General features: G+C 40.0%; 2 protein-coding genes across 3 annotated transcripts; both read left to right on the forward strand.

Moving 5' to 3' along the window:
- Positions 1-331: 331 nt before the first annotated feature.
- tubb5 (tubulin, beta 5) lies at positions 332-5,422 on the forward strand. Of its 2 annotated transcripts, none has more exons than XM_065245807.2 (4): positions 332-483; positions 2,827-2,935; positions 3,076-3,186; positions 3,329-5,422. In XM_065245807.2, the coding sequence occupies exons 1-4, from the start codon at positions 427-429 to the stop codon at positions 4,384-4,386; spliced, it is 1,335 nt and encodes a 444-aa protein (XP_065101879.1). In that variant the 5' UTR covers positions 332-426; the 3' UTR covers positions 4,387-5,422. The 2 variants fall into 2 exon arrangements, with proteins under 2 accessions (XP_065101879.1, XP_065101880.1); XM_065245808.2 differs by having other exon boundaries at positions 3,079-3,186.
- Positions 5,423-6,103: 681 nt separating this feature from the next.
- mdc1 (mediator of DNA damage checkpoint 1) lies at positions 6,104-15,512 on the forward strand. The gene is made up of 10 exons (XM_065261093.1): positions 6,104-6,153; positions 6,580-6,717; positions 6,831-7,430; positions 7,511-7,595; positions 9,478-10,439; positions 10,990-14,228; positions 14,319-14,501; positions 14,610-14,735; positions 14,835-14,945; positions 15,027-15,512. The coding sequence occupies exons 2-10, from the start codon at positions 6,585-6,587 to the stop codon at positions 15,234-15,236; spliced, it is 5,649 nt and encodes a 1,882-aa protein (XP_065117165.1). The 5' UTR covers positions 6,104-6,153; positions 6,580-6,584; the 3' UTR covers positions 15,237-15,512.
- The last annotated feature ends 98 nt before the right edge of the window (positions 15,513-15,610 follow it).

The raw sequence follows: 15,610 nt of genomic DNA on the forward strand, positions 1-15,610 counted from the left end.
GGTTATTTCTACACAAACGTGTTTTTAAAAATCTATTTAGCATTTATTCGAATCATCATAATAAATATTATATAGTATCAATTGTTAGGAGTTAAATGATAATCAAAATACACCGATTTATTCTTCATAAGAAAGCACAACTGGATACATTTCTGGAGTTTTCCTTTTTTCCCCACAAATAATCCATGTTGGCACTCCCAATATACTTCCGGTTCTTGCTCCAATCACATCAATTGAAATTTGTCCTGCACCAATCAGATTTCTCAACATCGACTAGTGCGCTAAAACCCCGCCCATTACTATTCTAGCCTCGTTCTGGAGACAGTCCAGGAATATAAAGCCTTTGTCCGGCTTTTCCCAAATTATTTCTGAGCTGTACCGTTACTTCTCAGACTTATTGGAGAACTTCTCACACATTTTATAACAATGAGGGAGATTGTTCATATCCAGGCCGGTCAGTGCGGAAACCAAATTGGTGCCAAGGTAAGATGAGTTTATTAGAGGACAAAGTGAGTATTTTATAATTTAAAGCATCTATGAATAAAACTGATGAGTGGTCTAAGATTACAACAGCGATACAAGGATGAGGCTGTTCTTTTACAAAAATGTAAAATATGACAGTATGGTATAATGTGAAGATTTAGTCTTGTTTTTGAATACTTTTATAACTATAAATATGCATTATATACACAGTTTATTTGGACTTGAAAGCCTTCATAACGTTATTAATAATGTATTATACCAAAGCAACACGTTGGACAGTTTTATAGCCCTCATTTCTACACTTACAAGAAAGTTTTTGTTTAATATTGCAATGCCCTTGTTTCTCATTTTGCCTCATCTGTCTTCTTTATTTACGCCCAATATTTGCAAATCATACCCCTTAAAGTTTCTTGCTATTTGCCATCCTATAAAGGAATCGTTAAATAGATGATGCGTTAACTCTGTACATTTCAGCTATAAATCTCTTTGTCTGACAATCAGTAAGATGGGTAAAGGGATTTGTTGGGTAAAGAGGGGGTATGTCTTTTTTCTTTCTCTCATTATTGCACCGCACCGGGTGTGGCGGATCTGATCTCTCTCAGTAATTACCGTGACCATCAATGTTACGAGCCCTTTAAACAGCTGTCAGGACCAGCTGGGTCCAGTGGGCGACCCATAACACGTGGCACTTATCTAACTACTACATACAGTAACAGTACAATTTTCATGTAAAGTGATTTTTAATTATTTTTAAGTATTTTCTTCATTTATTATGTTATATATAATTTTGCCGATGACTGCTGTGATGAAGTGGTCAGACAGCGGATGGGAAGGGTGGGGCGATGGAGAACGACAAAGATAATAATTCTCAGGTTCGTCGTAAAAAAAAAGAAATGTAAAGAATAATATGCCGTTGTAAACACATTGTGTTGAGTGTTTTATTCATTTAATTATTGTTAAATTAGATCCTCCTTTTCACTGCAGTCATTCTCACACAAAGACTTGCATACATTTAAAATATATCAGTTCGATTGAATTCTGTACCACATTAAGAAAAGGATTAAAGTGGCCAGTTAATACACAGTTTGCACCCTATGACCCCATTAAATATTATCTATGAGATATGGTGTGTATTCTGTGCCCTCAGTAACCTTCTTCTTTTATATCATCTGAAATCAAATGACATCTGGGTGCGGTGGGGATGGAAAACCACTTACTAATGAACTTAATGGATCTAACAGCTGCTGCCTATGGCTTGTATTGTGGAGATATAAATGAATTATGAATAATTGAAAAGTAAATTATATATTCATGAAAAATCCTTTTGTTTTAAATTGATTTCCATCAATTATTCAACTGACCAAATCGATTTATTCAGGAGTGACTGGATAATCATCTTATTGTTAAACTAGGCGAAAATGCTGAATTATTATATATGTGTCAGCATCTGCATTATGTGATGACACAGCAGTAATGTATAGACAACCCTGAGTAACAGGATTTAATAGGCGTGAGAGTGAACAGGGTCACAGTAGGGCTTTGCCAGTAAGTGCATTCCAGTTTATTGGCCTCATTCTTTCAAAACAATTATTTTCAGTATATAACAAAGAACAATCTTTTCTGCCTGTCTTTAACTTAGCATTTTTGGATAAAGGTCACTTGGACAGTAATGTAGAATTAATGATTAGAACATCCATATAAGGGGAGTTTTTCTTCAGATTAAGGTCTTAAGGGCTTTTCTTCAGTTTTTTCTTCAGATTAAGGGGCTTCTTCTGAGCCAAAACTGATGCTAGTCATCCAGATTACAGATTATTTGTAGAATAGGTGGGTTTTATACTTCTGCGTCAGTTTTCATGTATATATTTGTGCATCGTCATTGTACACATCGATGTGCAATCACACATGCAGACAGCTAGTAGGCAATGTCTACGTGCATGTTACTGTATCAAGGCAAAAGCCGAAGAAGCAGTGCTTGTTGTGTTCGTTGCTGGAGAAGGATCAGAAGCGATGAAGCTACATAGACGGCAAATTTTGTTGCATCTTAAGAATCTTTTTAACTGTCGCAACTCGCAAGCGGAAATGGTATGAAGAAATGCGACGCAGATTTTTTTGACCTGAGGCAGGGGTTCTAAAAGATTAAAGACAGCACTTGCGGTCCTTGAAGAATTGATTCATCATTACATTATTGCAAAGGTGTGCATCAGGCTATGGCGTAGGGTACGTGTCTATGCGTGGGCTACCCTGTACATGCGATGCAGAAATATAAAATAGCCTTCAGTGAACACAGTTTACCGAAAGCACTGTATTTACATTGTGTTTTAATTGTTTTGTATTGGATTGCAGTTTTGGGAGGTGATTAGTGATGAACATGGGATAGACCCAACAGGAACCTACCATGGAGACAGTGACCTGCAGCTGGATCGAATCAGTGTCTATTACAATGAAGCTACAGGTAATTTCCCAAAACATACACGCGCATAAATATTTTTATTTTTTGTATAGCTAAATTTGTATGCACTTTATCGTTGAGATGATGTATATTGAGCTGGTCTTTTCTTTCTCTTTCTTTCTGTTTCTCTATGTGTCATGGAGGAGGTAAATATGTGCCAAGAGCTATTCTAGTAGATCTGGAGCCTGGTACTATGGACTCTGTGCGTTCAGGACCCTTTGGGCAGATCTTCAGACCAGATAACTTTGTTTTTGGTAAGTGACTGGTGAAAGACAATTTAGAGTTGAACGTTTTTAATTGAACTAGCAAAGCAAGTAAACATAGGTAACAGATGTTAAACGACTCATCTTGCACTTCACCATCTAATATTTGTGCTTCCGTCATGTCATCTCACAGGACAGAGTGGAGCTGGTAATAACTGGGCCAAGGGCCACTACACAGAGGGGGCGGAGCTTGTGGATTCAGTTCTGGATGTGGTTCGTAAGGAGTCTGAGAGCTGTGACTGCCTGCAGGGCTTCCAGCTCACTCACTCCCTGGGTGGGGGTACCGGGTCCGGCATGGGCACCCTCCTTATAAGCAAAATCCGTGAAGAGTATCCAGACCGGATTATGAACACGTTCAGCGTGGTGCCTTCCCCAAAAGTCTCTGACACCGTAGTGGAGCCTTACAACGCCACCCTGTCAGTCCATCAGCTGGTTGAAAACACTGATGAAACTTACTGCATAGACAATGAAGCCTTATATGATATCTGCTTCCGTACCCTCAAACTTACCACCCCCACATATGGCGACCTCAACCATCTGGTGTCAGCCACCATGAGCGGTGTTACCACCTGCTTGCGCTTCCCCGGCCAGCTAAATGCTGACCTTCGCAAATTAGCTGTTAACATGGTGCCGTTCCCCCGTCTTCACTTCTTTATGCCTGGCTTTGCTCCTCTGACCAGTAGAGGCAGCCAGCAGTACCGTGCTCTCACCGTGCCTGAGCTCACACAGCAAGTGTTCGATGCCAAAAACATGATGGCGGCCTGCGACCCGAGACACGGCCGCTACCTGACCGTCGCCGCCGTGTTCCGCGGCCGCATGTCCATGAAGGAGGTTGATGAGCAGATGCTGAATGTCCAGAACAAAAACAGCAGCTACTTTGTGGAATGGATCCCCAACAACGTCAAAACCGCCGTCTGCGACATTCCTCCCAGGGGTCTCAAAATGGCCGTCACCTTCATCGGCAACAGCACCGCCATCCAGGAGCTCTTCAAGCGCATCTCCGAGCAGTTCACAGCCATGTTCAGGCGCAAGGCTTTCTTGCATTGGTACACAGGAGAAGGTATGGATGAGATGGAGTTCACCGAGGCAGAGAGCAACATGAACGACCTGGTGTCTGAGTACCAGCAGTACCAGGATGCCACTGCTGAAGAGGAAGGGGAGTTTGACGAAGAGGCAGAAGACGATGCTTAAGAAGGAAAAGAATGAGGGTGGGAGAAGGAAAAAGGGAGGTGTTTGGGGAAGAGATAGTGTGGTTGGATAAATGTAGCAAAACATGTGGAAACAACATATAGTGTCTCAGTCAGATGAAGTAGAAATTAGCACTAGACAAAAGGGGCCAAAAATAACCAGAGGTATGCAGGAAGAATGTTCTTAAACATGGAATGAGTGCTTGCTGTTACTCACTTTTTTGTTTTATTTACCATTTCTGTCATCAGTTCCTCTTTGTACAATACATAACAGGGAAGGATAAAATGACAAACATCCGCATTTTGAACAGTATGTGACATCAGCTACTGCGTTTGACCAGTTCAGACGGAATTCAGATCTTGTGTCAGGACAAAAACGATGGAGGGAATCTATCCAGTGAATAAAAATGATTGTTATAAATCAGGTAGAGGGATCAAGAAGGAAAACCAGGAAAAAGTTTTTCTAACTTTAATGTTCGCTTCTTTATGTTTGCAAAGTATTTAAGTAGTAGTCAAAATGATGCTGTAGTGTCGCTATAACACTATAGTGTTTGTGTTTATGATGTTACAATTGCACTAGAACAGGGCACTCTGTGAAATGATTGCACTCCAATGTGACCTTCTCAGGTCTAATTGCAGTATTTAGGAAAAGGTTTTTTAAGAGAAAAGTATGTTTTGCCAAAAGATGAAGAAAAGACAATGAAAGTAGCAAAAGAAAGATTCCGAATAACAGGGTTATTGAATCTTTACCTCACTTGGACGCCAGCCAACGTCTACAGGAGGACATGAGGAAGGACAAGGATGACACTTGAAGGTATTAGATTTTGAAGAATTGTGGGATTTAGCATGTTAAATCGATTGTTAGTGCAAATATTAACTTTATAGACTCTTTTATGTCTCATATCTGAGCCCATACTGTGTTACTCTTTTATAATATATTTAAAATTTGTCAATGTCCCTTGCACATCTTCTTTGATTTCCTGTTGGAAAAACTGAGCCTCTGGAGAAAACCAAAATAAAAATGAAAACAATTTGCTAAATTCTTGCCTTGCTTTGTGTGTGTTTGTGTTAAACTAAATATTTTAATACTGACATTTGTCAGAATAAAGACATAAATCATATCTTACAAATGCCGTTCTCAATCCGAAGGCTGCAGCCTGATATGTACAGGTCGTATACAGCCTATAAATGCGACCTCTAGGGGGCTGCAGCCTTCGGATTGTGCACCCACAACAATTTTCCCATACTCCCATCATAACACATTATTAAAACACAGTACATTTCAAGTAAACACAGGATTGAGAGAATGAAATAGGGCTGTGTTTGATGAAATGCTAGGGTATGTTTATGTAAACTTAAATGTAACTTACCCAACGAACACAGAACACAAAACTTTTTCTCAAAGCACAATAGCCTACATGCCGAATTTACTGTGGGAGGGTAAAACAAACACGGATAAATATAATAAAAATATCTAGAAATATAATAATGAAGTTTATTATGTCAAACATAAAGAAAACTACATTTATAAAGCTTATTCAGCCCCGCAGGCAGCAGGAAAATCTGATTGGTCTGGGACACGAGCGGGATAAACTTTGTACAAAAGAGACTCCCTTTGGTCAGACAACCAATAAGGCCACAATGACGAATATTTAGCCAATCAATGAAGGGTTACTCTCTGACAGACAGCTTCGCCAGCCAATCGGTAGTCTTCGAATAAAGGCGGTTCTCAGTCTTCAGGAAATAATCTGCAAGTGTTATGCATGCTGAGGTAAGAGTTTATTTTTCATTAAATGCAACAGTAAATCACATACATATATCATAGATATGTGTCGTACCTCGTGTTTTGGATGTCTTTGCAACATAATTGGAAGCGTTATACATCTTTAAATGTTTCTGATCGCTTGTTCATAGATCATTAAGCACTGTTGATAATGTGTGGCACTTACGAAAACTTAAAATGCAGTTAAAAAGTCAAACTGTGTTGTTATATCAGTTACGTAGATAAAACTGTCACGTTTACACATCGTCACTAATTCTATCAACGAGATTTATACTGTTTAGGTTGCTTAGATGAAAAGTTACATAACAGCATAGCTACGTTAGCCTTAACGTTATTTACTTTGTAAATGGTAGCTATGGCAACCATACAGTGCATTTGTGCTAATGATCCTCTTATCTGAATGTTTTGCTTCAGACAGGATGGATGCAACTCAACAAATTGTGGATTCATTCTCTGAAGAAGAAGATGAGATAGAGGAGAAACAGGAAGGACCAGAAAAAGAGCAAGTAGCAACACTGAAGGTGTTTAAAAATGATCACATTCCAGAGACAGGTAAAAGTAAATCACACACAACTCCTCACTTTGCCCTTATTTTAAAACATAGTTGTAAAAATGTTATCATCAGTGTTTGAAATGATGAATATCATATCTCTCTACACTATTAGAATTTCCTCTCTATGTTGGAGAGAACATCTTGGGTCGTGATCCTGCTGTCTCTTCTGTTCCGCTTCCGGCCCGATCTGTGTCTAGTCGGCACGCTGTCATCTCCATCACGGTGTTTCGCTCTAGTAACAATCGTTCCAGCGATATTGAAGCCATAGAAGCACTATTATGGGATATGGGCAGTTTAAATGGAACCAGAAAAGGCAGATTGAAGCTAACACCCCAAGTGCGATACGCACTGGCGGATGGAGACAGTGTGGTGCTCGCTGATGTACCGTGCCAGTATATCAGCCTACATGTCCAAAATAAACATACCAACGTAGGTCCAAAGGATAAAGAAGCCTCCAGGCATAAAAAACAGAGAAGTCCATCTCTGTCCAGCAGTGACTCCGAACCAAAGGTGAGGAAAGGAGTGGTGAATGAGAAAAAGAGGGGTATCTTGCCTCCCGTGCCTTTATGGAGTGATGAGGATGAAGAACCCAAGAATGCAACCAATCTGTGTTCAACACAGCCAGCCAACAAGCAGCCTGAAATTACCCTGGTGCCCGATTCTGACTCTGGTTCAGATGGAGAGAGTGCTATAGATGAGAGGAGAGATTTGGGTGGGTGAAACAAAAGCTAAACAATATAGCGAGATGTGGTAAGACACTGTTTTCATGTTTTGCTTTTTTTCTGGCTTTAGTTTCAGATTCTGCATCTTCCTCTAATCTGGCTAGCCCCTCAGATTCAAGAGTCCTGACCCCTGCAAGACAAATCATTCCAGAGAGGTATGGAGGGTTTACTTTAATGTATATTTATTTGAATGAGTCTAAAAAAGAAAACATAATGCATTGTGCAAAACGGAGAAACTGGAAGTTTCTGGGTTCATGTACTTTAATTTGGTAAATTTGGACCCTTTCTACACTGCAAGTGTAGAAATGCAGAAAATGTGAAAAAGCACATTTTGACCATTTGAACCATAACATTTAAAGCCTACAGTGACGCTCATGCTCACCAAATACTCGCAAGACACTAGCTTAACACAAACTCTGACTACACATGAGATTAAGCGAGTATCTGGCAAACGCGAGCATCTCTTTTATTATAACCCTTTAGACGTGTCTGCAGCAGGCTCGTATGTTGACAACACACGTGTTGCACATTAGTTTACATTTTGAAATGACGAGCTACACATATGTCGAGGCTACATACATGTTGTGATGAGGTTGATGATGTTCGCATCTTGCGCCGTCGAAAAAGATGTCACCGGCCGTCACTGCTACCAGGGTAGCATGATAAATTATCTAACTGTGGCAAATGTGCATATCACAATATGCATATTTACAATAGCTAAATGATGATTTTAAACATACTTCAAAAAGTTATGTATAGTCAAAGTTTTTGGTTGATGCAGAGAGACAGGCGAGACAGAAAGTAATGATTTCTTTTTCCCAGAAATAATATGAAACATGTACGTTGGTTTTTTTTATGAATGTATTATAATTTAATTAAATTTTATATACTTAAAGCATATCATATTGCATATCCTCAGTGATTTTTTTTTCAACAATATGTACGTTATCACAGTGTTTTTCTTTAGCAAACTTGCTTCACTACATTTCGATTCACCATACTCTACGTTTTACTCTAATACATTTCATAAAAACAAGCTGTTTTTTACCTTTTATACTTAAATACATTAAAATTTTATATACACATTTACTTTTATATAAACTTTTATTTGAGTATAAGTTCTTAAGTACTAGAATTTTTATGTAACTAATTCAGGGCTCAATGCAAATAATTTTTTATACTGGCCTGGTCGGGCCAGTGGTTCAGGTTTTCACGTGCCCTGCCAATAATTCAATAGTCAAATATAATTGTATACACATACAACAGACTTGTTCCAAGGAAAAAAAGGCTCCCATCTTTTTTTTGCTTTACCTGTAAACTGAAAGCAAACTGTGCAAAATATTGCATGGTTTCTTTTGTCGTGTAAATGTAAATATCTGCTTTCAAGATGTTAGATAATATACATTGATGAAAATATATTTCAGTGACCGAGGGTGAAGCACTGGTTGATCGGGCAAGTGACAATACTTTTACCGGCCCGAATGTCTCTCATGCCTGCCCCGGGCCACCGGGCAGTCTTTTATGTTGAGTCCTGTAATGAAATATATATTTATTATGAAATGTAGTGGAATTTGATGAAGTATTATTATGCTTGAAAATACATTGAAGTTAAAGAAAAACACACTGATAAAGGACAGATACTTAAAAAAATGTACTTTAAAGTAAAAATACTTGAGTACCTTAAACCTTGAGTACTGAATTTTTCTTCAATATTGTGCAGCCCTTAACATCTTGAGGTTTGTGCTGTGTGAATTGAATACCATTAGAATGTAAATGTGATGTAAATTAGATTTCATGTCTATTGGATTTTGTAATAACTGTAAATGACCATCTTCCGATAACCATTCTAGTAATTTATGGTTGTCATTAAAGAAAATACTCATTTTTTTCTGTTTAAAGCTGACATTCCATTACACAGCAGAATGCCTGTCAGTGTAGATTTCCATCATTCCCTTTTCCAATATATTAAACGTATACCATTAATTGTTATCTGCTTAAAATGATAATTTACCCTGCTGTTCCTTTTTATATTCACAGTGAGGATGAGAGCTCCATCACTCCATCTTCAGCTGCAATGGACCGATTTAAGCTGAAAGATAGCTTCAGTGTGGACTGTTCAGACTCATCTAAGACTGGCCCACTTGCTTTAAACTTGGACAGTGATACTGATATTGAGGAAGAGGAGACGGAAAAAAGCAGGACGGGAGCAGAGGCACAGATTGAAGTTGCTTCTAAGGTGCAACCGGTATCTTCAGCAGATCTTCATATGGACAGTGACACTGATGTAGAGGAAGAGGAGATGGAGAAAAGCAAAACTCATCCAGAGGTTGTGACCGAAGAAGTTTCTAAGGTGGAGTCAGTAGCTTCAGCAGACCTTCATATGGACAGTGATACTGATGTTGAGGAAGAGGAGACTGAGAAAAGCAAAACTGAACCAGATGCTCAGACTAAAGAGACTCAAAATTTGAAATCGGTAGCTTCATCAAATCTTCATATGGACAGTGATACTGATGTTGAGGAGAGTGATGCTAGTAATGAACTTCCCAAAGTTTTAGCAGTTCCGGAAAGTCCTCCTAATGCGAATATCCAGTTGGACAGCGACACTGATGTGGAAGATGACAATCCCATGGATGTTCCCATGGCGGCAGAGGTTTCACATCCAGTAGTAATGGCCGGTGACATTAGACCTAACCCAAATCCTGGTACTGAGTTCTGCATGGACAGTGACACAGATGTAGATGAAGAGGATAAGGACAGAGACCCACTGTCAAACAGTGAAACCGATGATGAGGATCCTTTTAAGTCTTTACCAGGCAAAACTGTAAATGTTGCAGCGAATCAGAAGACGACTTCTAATTCAGAAGGCAGCACAGTAGAACAATCAGATAAGGGAACCCATAAACAAATAAATCCTATCCAAACACACACTAATTATGAGGAACCCACCCAAGCTTTTGACAGTCCAGAAGACTTGGACCTACAGGCCACACAAGCATACGGTAACCACCTATTTACCTCCTGCCCTTTAATCTTAGCCTAAAATATTTTATATATCATCAGTCATCATGTTTGCATAATACTTGTGGCATTATACGGGTACAATATTAACCCATATCTGTTTTTTCTAAACCCCAATTTACATGAACGTTCATCCAGATGGGCATTTTTACATAGTTTTGAGTAGATTTAATTCAGTACTGGCACAGTAGACCCTTTTAAATACAGTGAATTGGTAAGGTGCCCCCTAATGGGACATATAGAAACATTAATGAATCATGGAGGTCTGTATGACTTCATATATTTACACAAATTAAATTATAGTCCGTCCACAAAGTTGCCATATGGTTTCAGAAGGCCCGAAATAAAGCTTGCAAGTCGCTTTACGCTTTCACATTAAGTAAAAAGCATCTTTGACTATTTATTTTGTGTTTCAATAGTCAGGTTTTGGAAGCTATATGGATGTATAAATGATAATTTGAATATTTCCAGAGACTACCCTTAACAACTAGACTGTCATTATTTCTTTTATGTTTTCATTGTCATTTTCAGGTGTTACTGGAGCCAGTGCTGGTCTCAGGCCAAAGCAATTGGATCTTGAGGCTACACAGGCATACGGATCCGAAATAGACCGAGAGGAAGAAGAGAAAGAGCCTCTGAGCCATAATGAAATGTACTCAAACCTTTCCACTGCTGAAACTCAGTTTATTCTTCCAGCAAAGAGTAATGATGAAGATGATGAAGAGATGCATGATCACTCTCACCTCTCCACAGCAGACACTGTCATCATTGCCAGCACCCCTAGACGAGAAGAGCAGACTCAGAATTTTGCTCTCTTCAGTGCCCCAACACAACTCTTGTGGGAGGGAGAGGAGAAAGAAGTGGATCAGAGTGAGCCAGCCCAGGTGGTGGAGGCTGATACCACTGATGAAACACAAGATAATGAAGAGGATGATGAGAATATTAAATGGGGTAGAAGGAAAACCCATGTTGGAAGAAAGATGCCAAAACATAAAAACATCTCAAGCTCTCATATTTTCATTGGTGAAACACAGCCTATGTGCGAGGATGAAGAGGCATCAGATGAAGGTCTGAACAGTGCTGTCAGCAGCAAAGATACAGATGATGAACCCAAACATTTTAGAGGAGAACCCTCTAGCTCCCATATAACCATTGCAGAAACCCAGCCAATGTGTGAGGATGAGGAGACATCAGATGAAGGACTGACCAGTGCTGTCAGCAGCAGTGATACAGTTCATGAACGCAAACATCTTAGAGGTGAACCCTCTAGCTCCAATGTTGCCATTGCTGAAACGCAACCTATGTCTGAGGAAGAGCAAACACTGAATGAGGATTTTAAGAGTGGAGTGAACTCTGGGAGACCAAATTTAAGACAGCAGGCAGAGGAACATAAATCCAATCAGCTTGCTTCTAAAAGCTCCATCTCCCATTTTACCATTGCTGAAACACAGCCTATGTGTGAGGATGAAGACGAACCAGATGAAGGTGTCAGCAATGCAGTCAGCAGCGTTCTTACAGGTCAAGATGAAGCCATGCATCTTACAGAAGATCCCTTGACGTCTCATGTCACCATTGCTGAAACACAGCCTATGAGCGATGAAGAACAAACACTTAATGAGGATCTAAAGAGTGGGGTCAACTCTGATACACTGGATACAAATCACCTGGCTGACAAACATAAATCCACACAGCTTGCTGATAATATTTTAGGAACAAAGAAGCGAGAAGGTATAACTGAAAAACAGCCTATATGTGAGGAAGAGGAGGTTCCTGAACAACTTGAGAAAACACAGCAGGTGGATGAGGAAGATGAAGGACAGGACAAGGACTTTAAAAGCAAGATGCCTAGCAGAAGATCATGCAGAGGAAGACCCAAAAAAAAGGAGGCTGCTGAGGCTTTTGTCCATCACACTATTCCAACAACAGAGCCAATTTGTGAAGAAGAAGATGAAAAAGATAAAGAACAGAATATTGAACTAAAATCCAGAAGATCTCGCAGGGGAAGACCAAAAAAAGAGGAGCTTGCACAGGCTGCTGAGGCTGTTGTCCTTCACACTATTCCAACAACAGAGCCAATTATTGATGAAGAAGATGAAAAAGATGAAGAACAGGATATTGAACTAAAATCCAAAAGATCTCGCAGGGGAAGACCAATAAAAAAGGATGAAATTCCACAACCTGCTGTGTCTCTTGTCACAGAAACACAGCCTGTTCCTGAGAAAATAAATGAGGGGGAAGATCTGAATAGTGGCATCAGATCCAAAAAATCCCGCAGAGGAAAACAAATAGATGAACCTGAACCAAAGTCTGATCTTAACATTGTTGAAACACAGCCTGTGACTGAAGGAAACATTCAAGAGGAACCTGCAAACGCAGGCAGCTCCTCTCAGAGAAGACAACCTAGAGGTAGAAGACAGATGAAAGAAAAAACGGACCAGGAAAATGAGGCAGGTGCATCTACCAAAGGCCCAGGAAGAGCTAGGAAAGTGCAGGAAGGAATAAGAAAGAGGGGAAAAGCATTGTCGGAGGATGAGGAAGAGATTGAGGAGGAAAAAACAAGGAGGAGAACAAGAAGGACTGGATTAAAACAGGACAAGGAAGAGAAAGAGAAGATTGAAAAAGAGCTGCAAGAACAGGAGGAGAGAGAGAGGTTGGAAAGAGAAGAAAATGAAAGACTGGAATGTGAAAGAAAAGAAAGAGAAGAACGTGAAGCTAAAGAGAGAGTGGAAAGAGAGCAGAAGGAATTAGAAGAGAAAGAACGATTGGAAAGAGAAGAAGAGGTACGGATCAGGAAAGAAAAAGAAGAACATGAGGCAATGGAGAAATTAAAGAGAGAGGCAGAGGAAAAAGATCGTTTAGAGAGAGAGTTAAAGGATAAATTGGAGAGGCAACAGCTTGAAAAGGAAGAGGAGGAAATAATTCAGAGAGAAAAGCGGGAGAAGGAACAAAAAGACAAGATGGAAAAAGAAATTTTACAAAGGCTAGAGGCGGAGAGAGAACAGTTAGAAAAAGAGAGACAAGAAAATGAGAGGCTTGAGATGACGGCAAAAGCACAACTGAACAGAGAACAAAAAAAGAAGCAAGAGATGAACCAACAGGAAAGACAAAAGAAGGAGACATTGAAGGAGAAAAATGCAGAACTGAATGCTTCTCCAGTTTCTCCCAATGATGATGCCCCTGCCAGACGAACACGCCGCCATTCAAACTCATCTATGAACTCTGAGCAATCTGTAGCATCACAACAGGAGCAGCCCAGTCAGAGAGGCAGAGGGAGGGGCAGGGGGCGTGGCAGAGGGAGACAGACAGCTAATGAACAGCCAGTTATTGGCAGAAAGACTGGCAGGAGAAAAACCATTTCAAGTCACGCTGATGGTGTTGAAGATACAGAGCCGGATTTCTCACCCCGTTCTCGATCTCGCTCCAATTCAAGAAGTTCGGAAAGATCCTCCAATAGCTCGAGAACTCCGGACCAAAGTGCAAGAGGAAGAGGCAGAAAGAGTCTGAAAGTACCACAACCAGAGGAAGAAGTTTCCCAAGCTAAAACCCCAGGAAAGGGCAGGGGGAAAGGAGGCAGGCGTTCTAATGTAGACAACATAAATGTTGAGAGCAGTAAACATGAACAAGATGCAGAGGTAGTAGAAGAGGCTGTTAAACCCCAAACCAACAGCAGGGGGCGCAAGAGAGCAGCCACTGCCAGCACATCCTCAGTAGAGACTCCTCCACCCACACCTAAGACACCGCGGCGATCTGTAGCCAGTCAAATGCCCAAGGTCATACACATAAACAGATATTTAATATTCAATAGCTGGTTTTATCACTGTATGCATTACCATCTCAAGACAACATCTTCTCTTTTCTAGGTATTATTTACTGGGCTGACAGATGAGGATGGAGAACGAGTGGTAGCCCGGTTGGGAGGGAGTCTGGCAAAGGGGGTGAACGATATGACTCACCTGGTGACGGATAAGGCTAGACGCACTGTTAAATTTCTCTGTGCTGTTGCCAGAGGAGTGCCTATTGTGACTCCCGATTGGCTCAAAAAGGTAAGAGCATAATTTAATTAAGGTGTGTATTACTCTAATAATTGATGATTGTATAATTATGGTACTCAAGATTTTATTGAACACTCTTGAATCCTCTCTTTCACTCAGTGTGGCAAAGCCGGCAGTTTCCTTTCTGCTGATGAACATTTATTAAAGGATTTTGAGCAGGAGAAGAAGTTTAGTTTCAGCCTACATGCATCGCTACAAGCGGCTCTACATCAGCCTCTCTTAAATGTATGAACACTTTGCACTCACAAGCATCTCCTTTTTTGTGTACTATGCCTCAAACAAATCTTCATACTTTAATCACATACTCTAATGTTTTCTTAATAGGGTTATGAGATTCACGTGACAAAATCAGTGATGCCAGAACCATCTCACATGAAAGAAATCATTACATGTTGTGGAGCACGTTTCCTCCCAAAAATGCCTTCTGCTCACAAGGTAGCATTACATGCAAACTTCTCCTTTGTTTTTAATGGATCCAATACCATTTAACGACCTTCACTATTCGTTTCTCCCTAGGAACACACAGTGGTGGTGTCATGTGAGCAGGACAGGGCACTTTGTGCGAAGGCATTGAGTATGTCATTGCCTGTGGTCAGCACAGAGTTTCTATTGACTGGCATTCTGCAGCAGAAAGTGGACCTGCAGGCCTATGCTCTCACTTTCACTCCCAACACAACTAATCAGCCAACAGCCCCCAAAACACCATCCAGGGGCCGTAGGAAGTAGTGCCAATGACATAGAGAAGGACTTTTCATGTATAACATTTGTGGAGCTGTTCTGTCTGATTCTATTCGGTAGACTGTTTAGGATAAATGTAACAATCTTAAAATTAGGATTTTATGCAATGAATTTAATTTGACTGTGAATTGCTGCTATGCTTATAACCATACACCCACTGATTCCTACGAATGTGGGAGCTTAAGACAGCGTGATAGGAGGTTAAGAATAAGCTCCCTTGATTTTTTTAAGCTATTAAGTCAATAAACTCTTTAATAGACATATTAAAAAGCTGTTGTACATTTTTCCTTTAATCTTTAAAAAGCACTTTTCTAAATAGTATATGCAAAGTCAAATATTATTAGACAATTAAAGGACAAAAA

The sequence above is a fragment of the Paramisgurnus dabryanus genome, chromosome 13, assembly GCF_030506205.2.
Source record: "Paramisgurnus dabryanus chromosome 13, PD_genome_1.1, whole genome shotgun sequence".
Classification (NCBI taxonomy): domain Eukaryota; kingdom Metazoa; phylum Chordata; class Actinopteri; order Cypriniformes; family Cobitidae; genus Paramisgurnus; species Paramisgurnus dabryanus.

Coding starts and splice junctions, on each gene's coding strand:
- tubb5 (XM_065245807.2), top strand. CDS start 427: ATGAGGGAGATTGTTCATATCCAGGCCGGTCAGTGCGGAAACCAAATT. Junction 484..2,826: donor GAAACCAAATTGGTGCCAAG/GTAAGATGAGTT, acceptor ATTGGATTGCAG/TTTTGGGAGGTGATTAGTGA. Junction 2,936..3,075: donor CTATTACAATGAAGCTACAG/GTAATTTCCCAA, acceptor TGTGTCATGGAG/GAGGTAAATATGTGCCAAGA.
- mdc1 (XM_065261093.1), top strand. CDS start 6,585: ATGGATGCAACTCAACAAATTGTGGATTCATTCTCTGAAGAAGAAGAT. Junction 14,229..14,318: donor TAGCCAGTCAAATGCCCAAG/GTCATACACATA, acceptor TCTCTTTTCTAG/GTATTATTTACTGGGCTGAC. Junction 14,502..14,609: donor CTCCCGATTGGCTCAAAAAG/GTAAGAGCATAA, acceptor TCTTTCACTCAG/TGTGGCAAAGCCGGCAGTTT.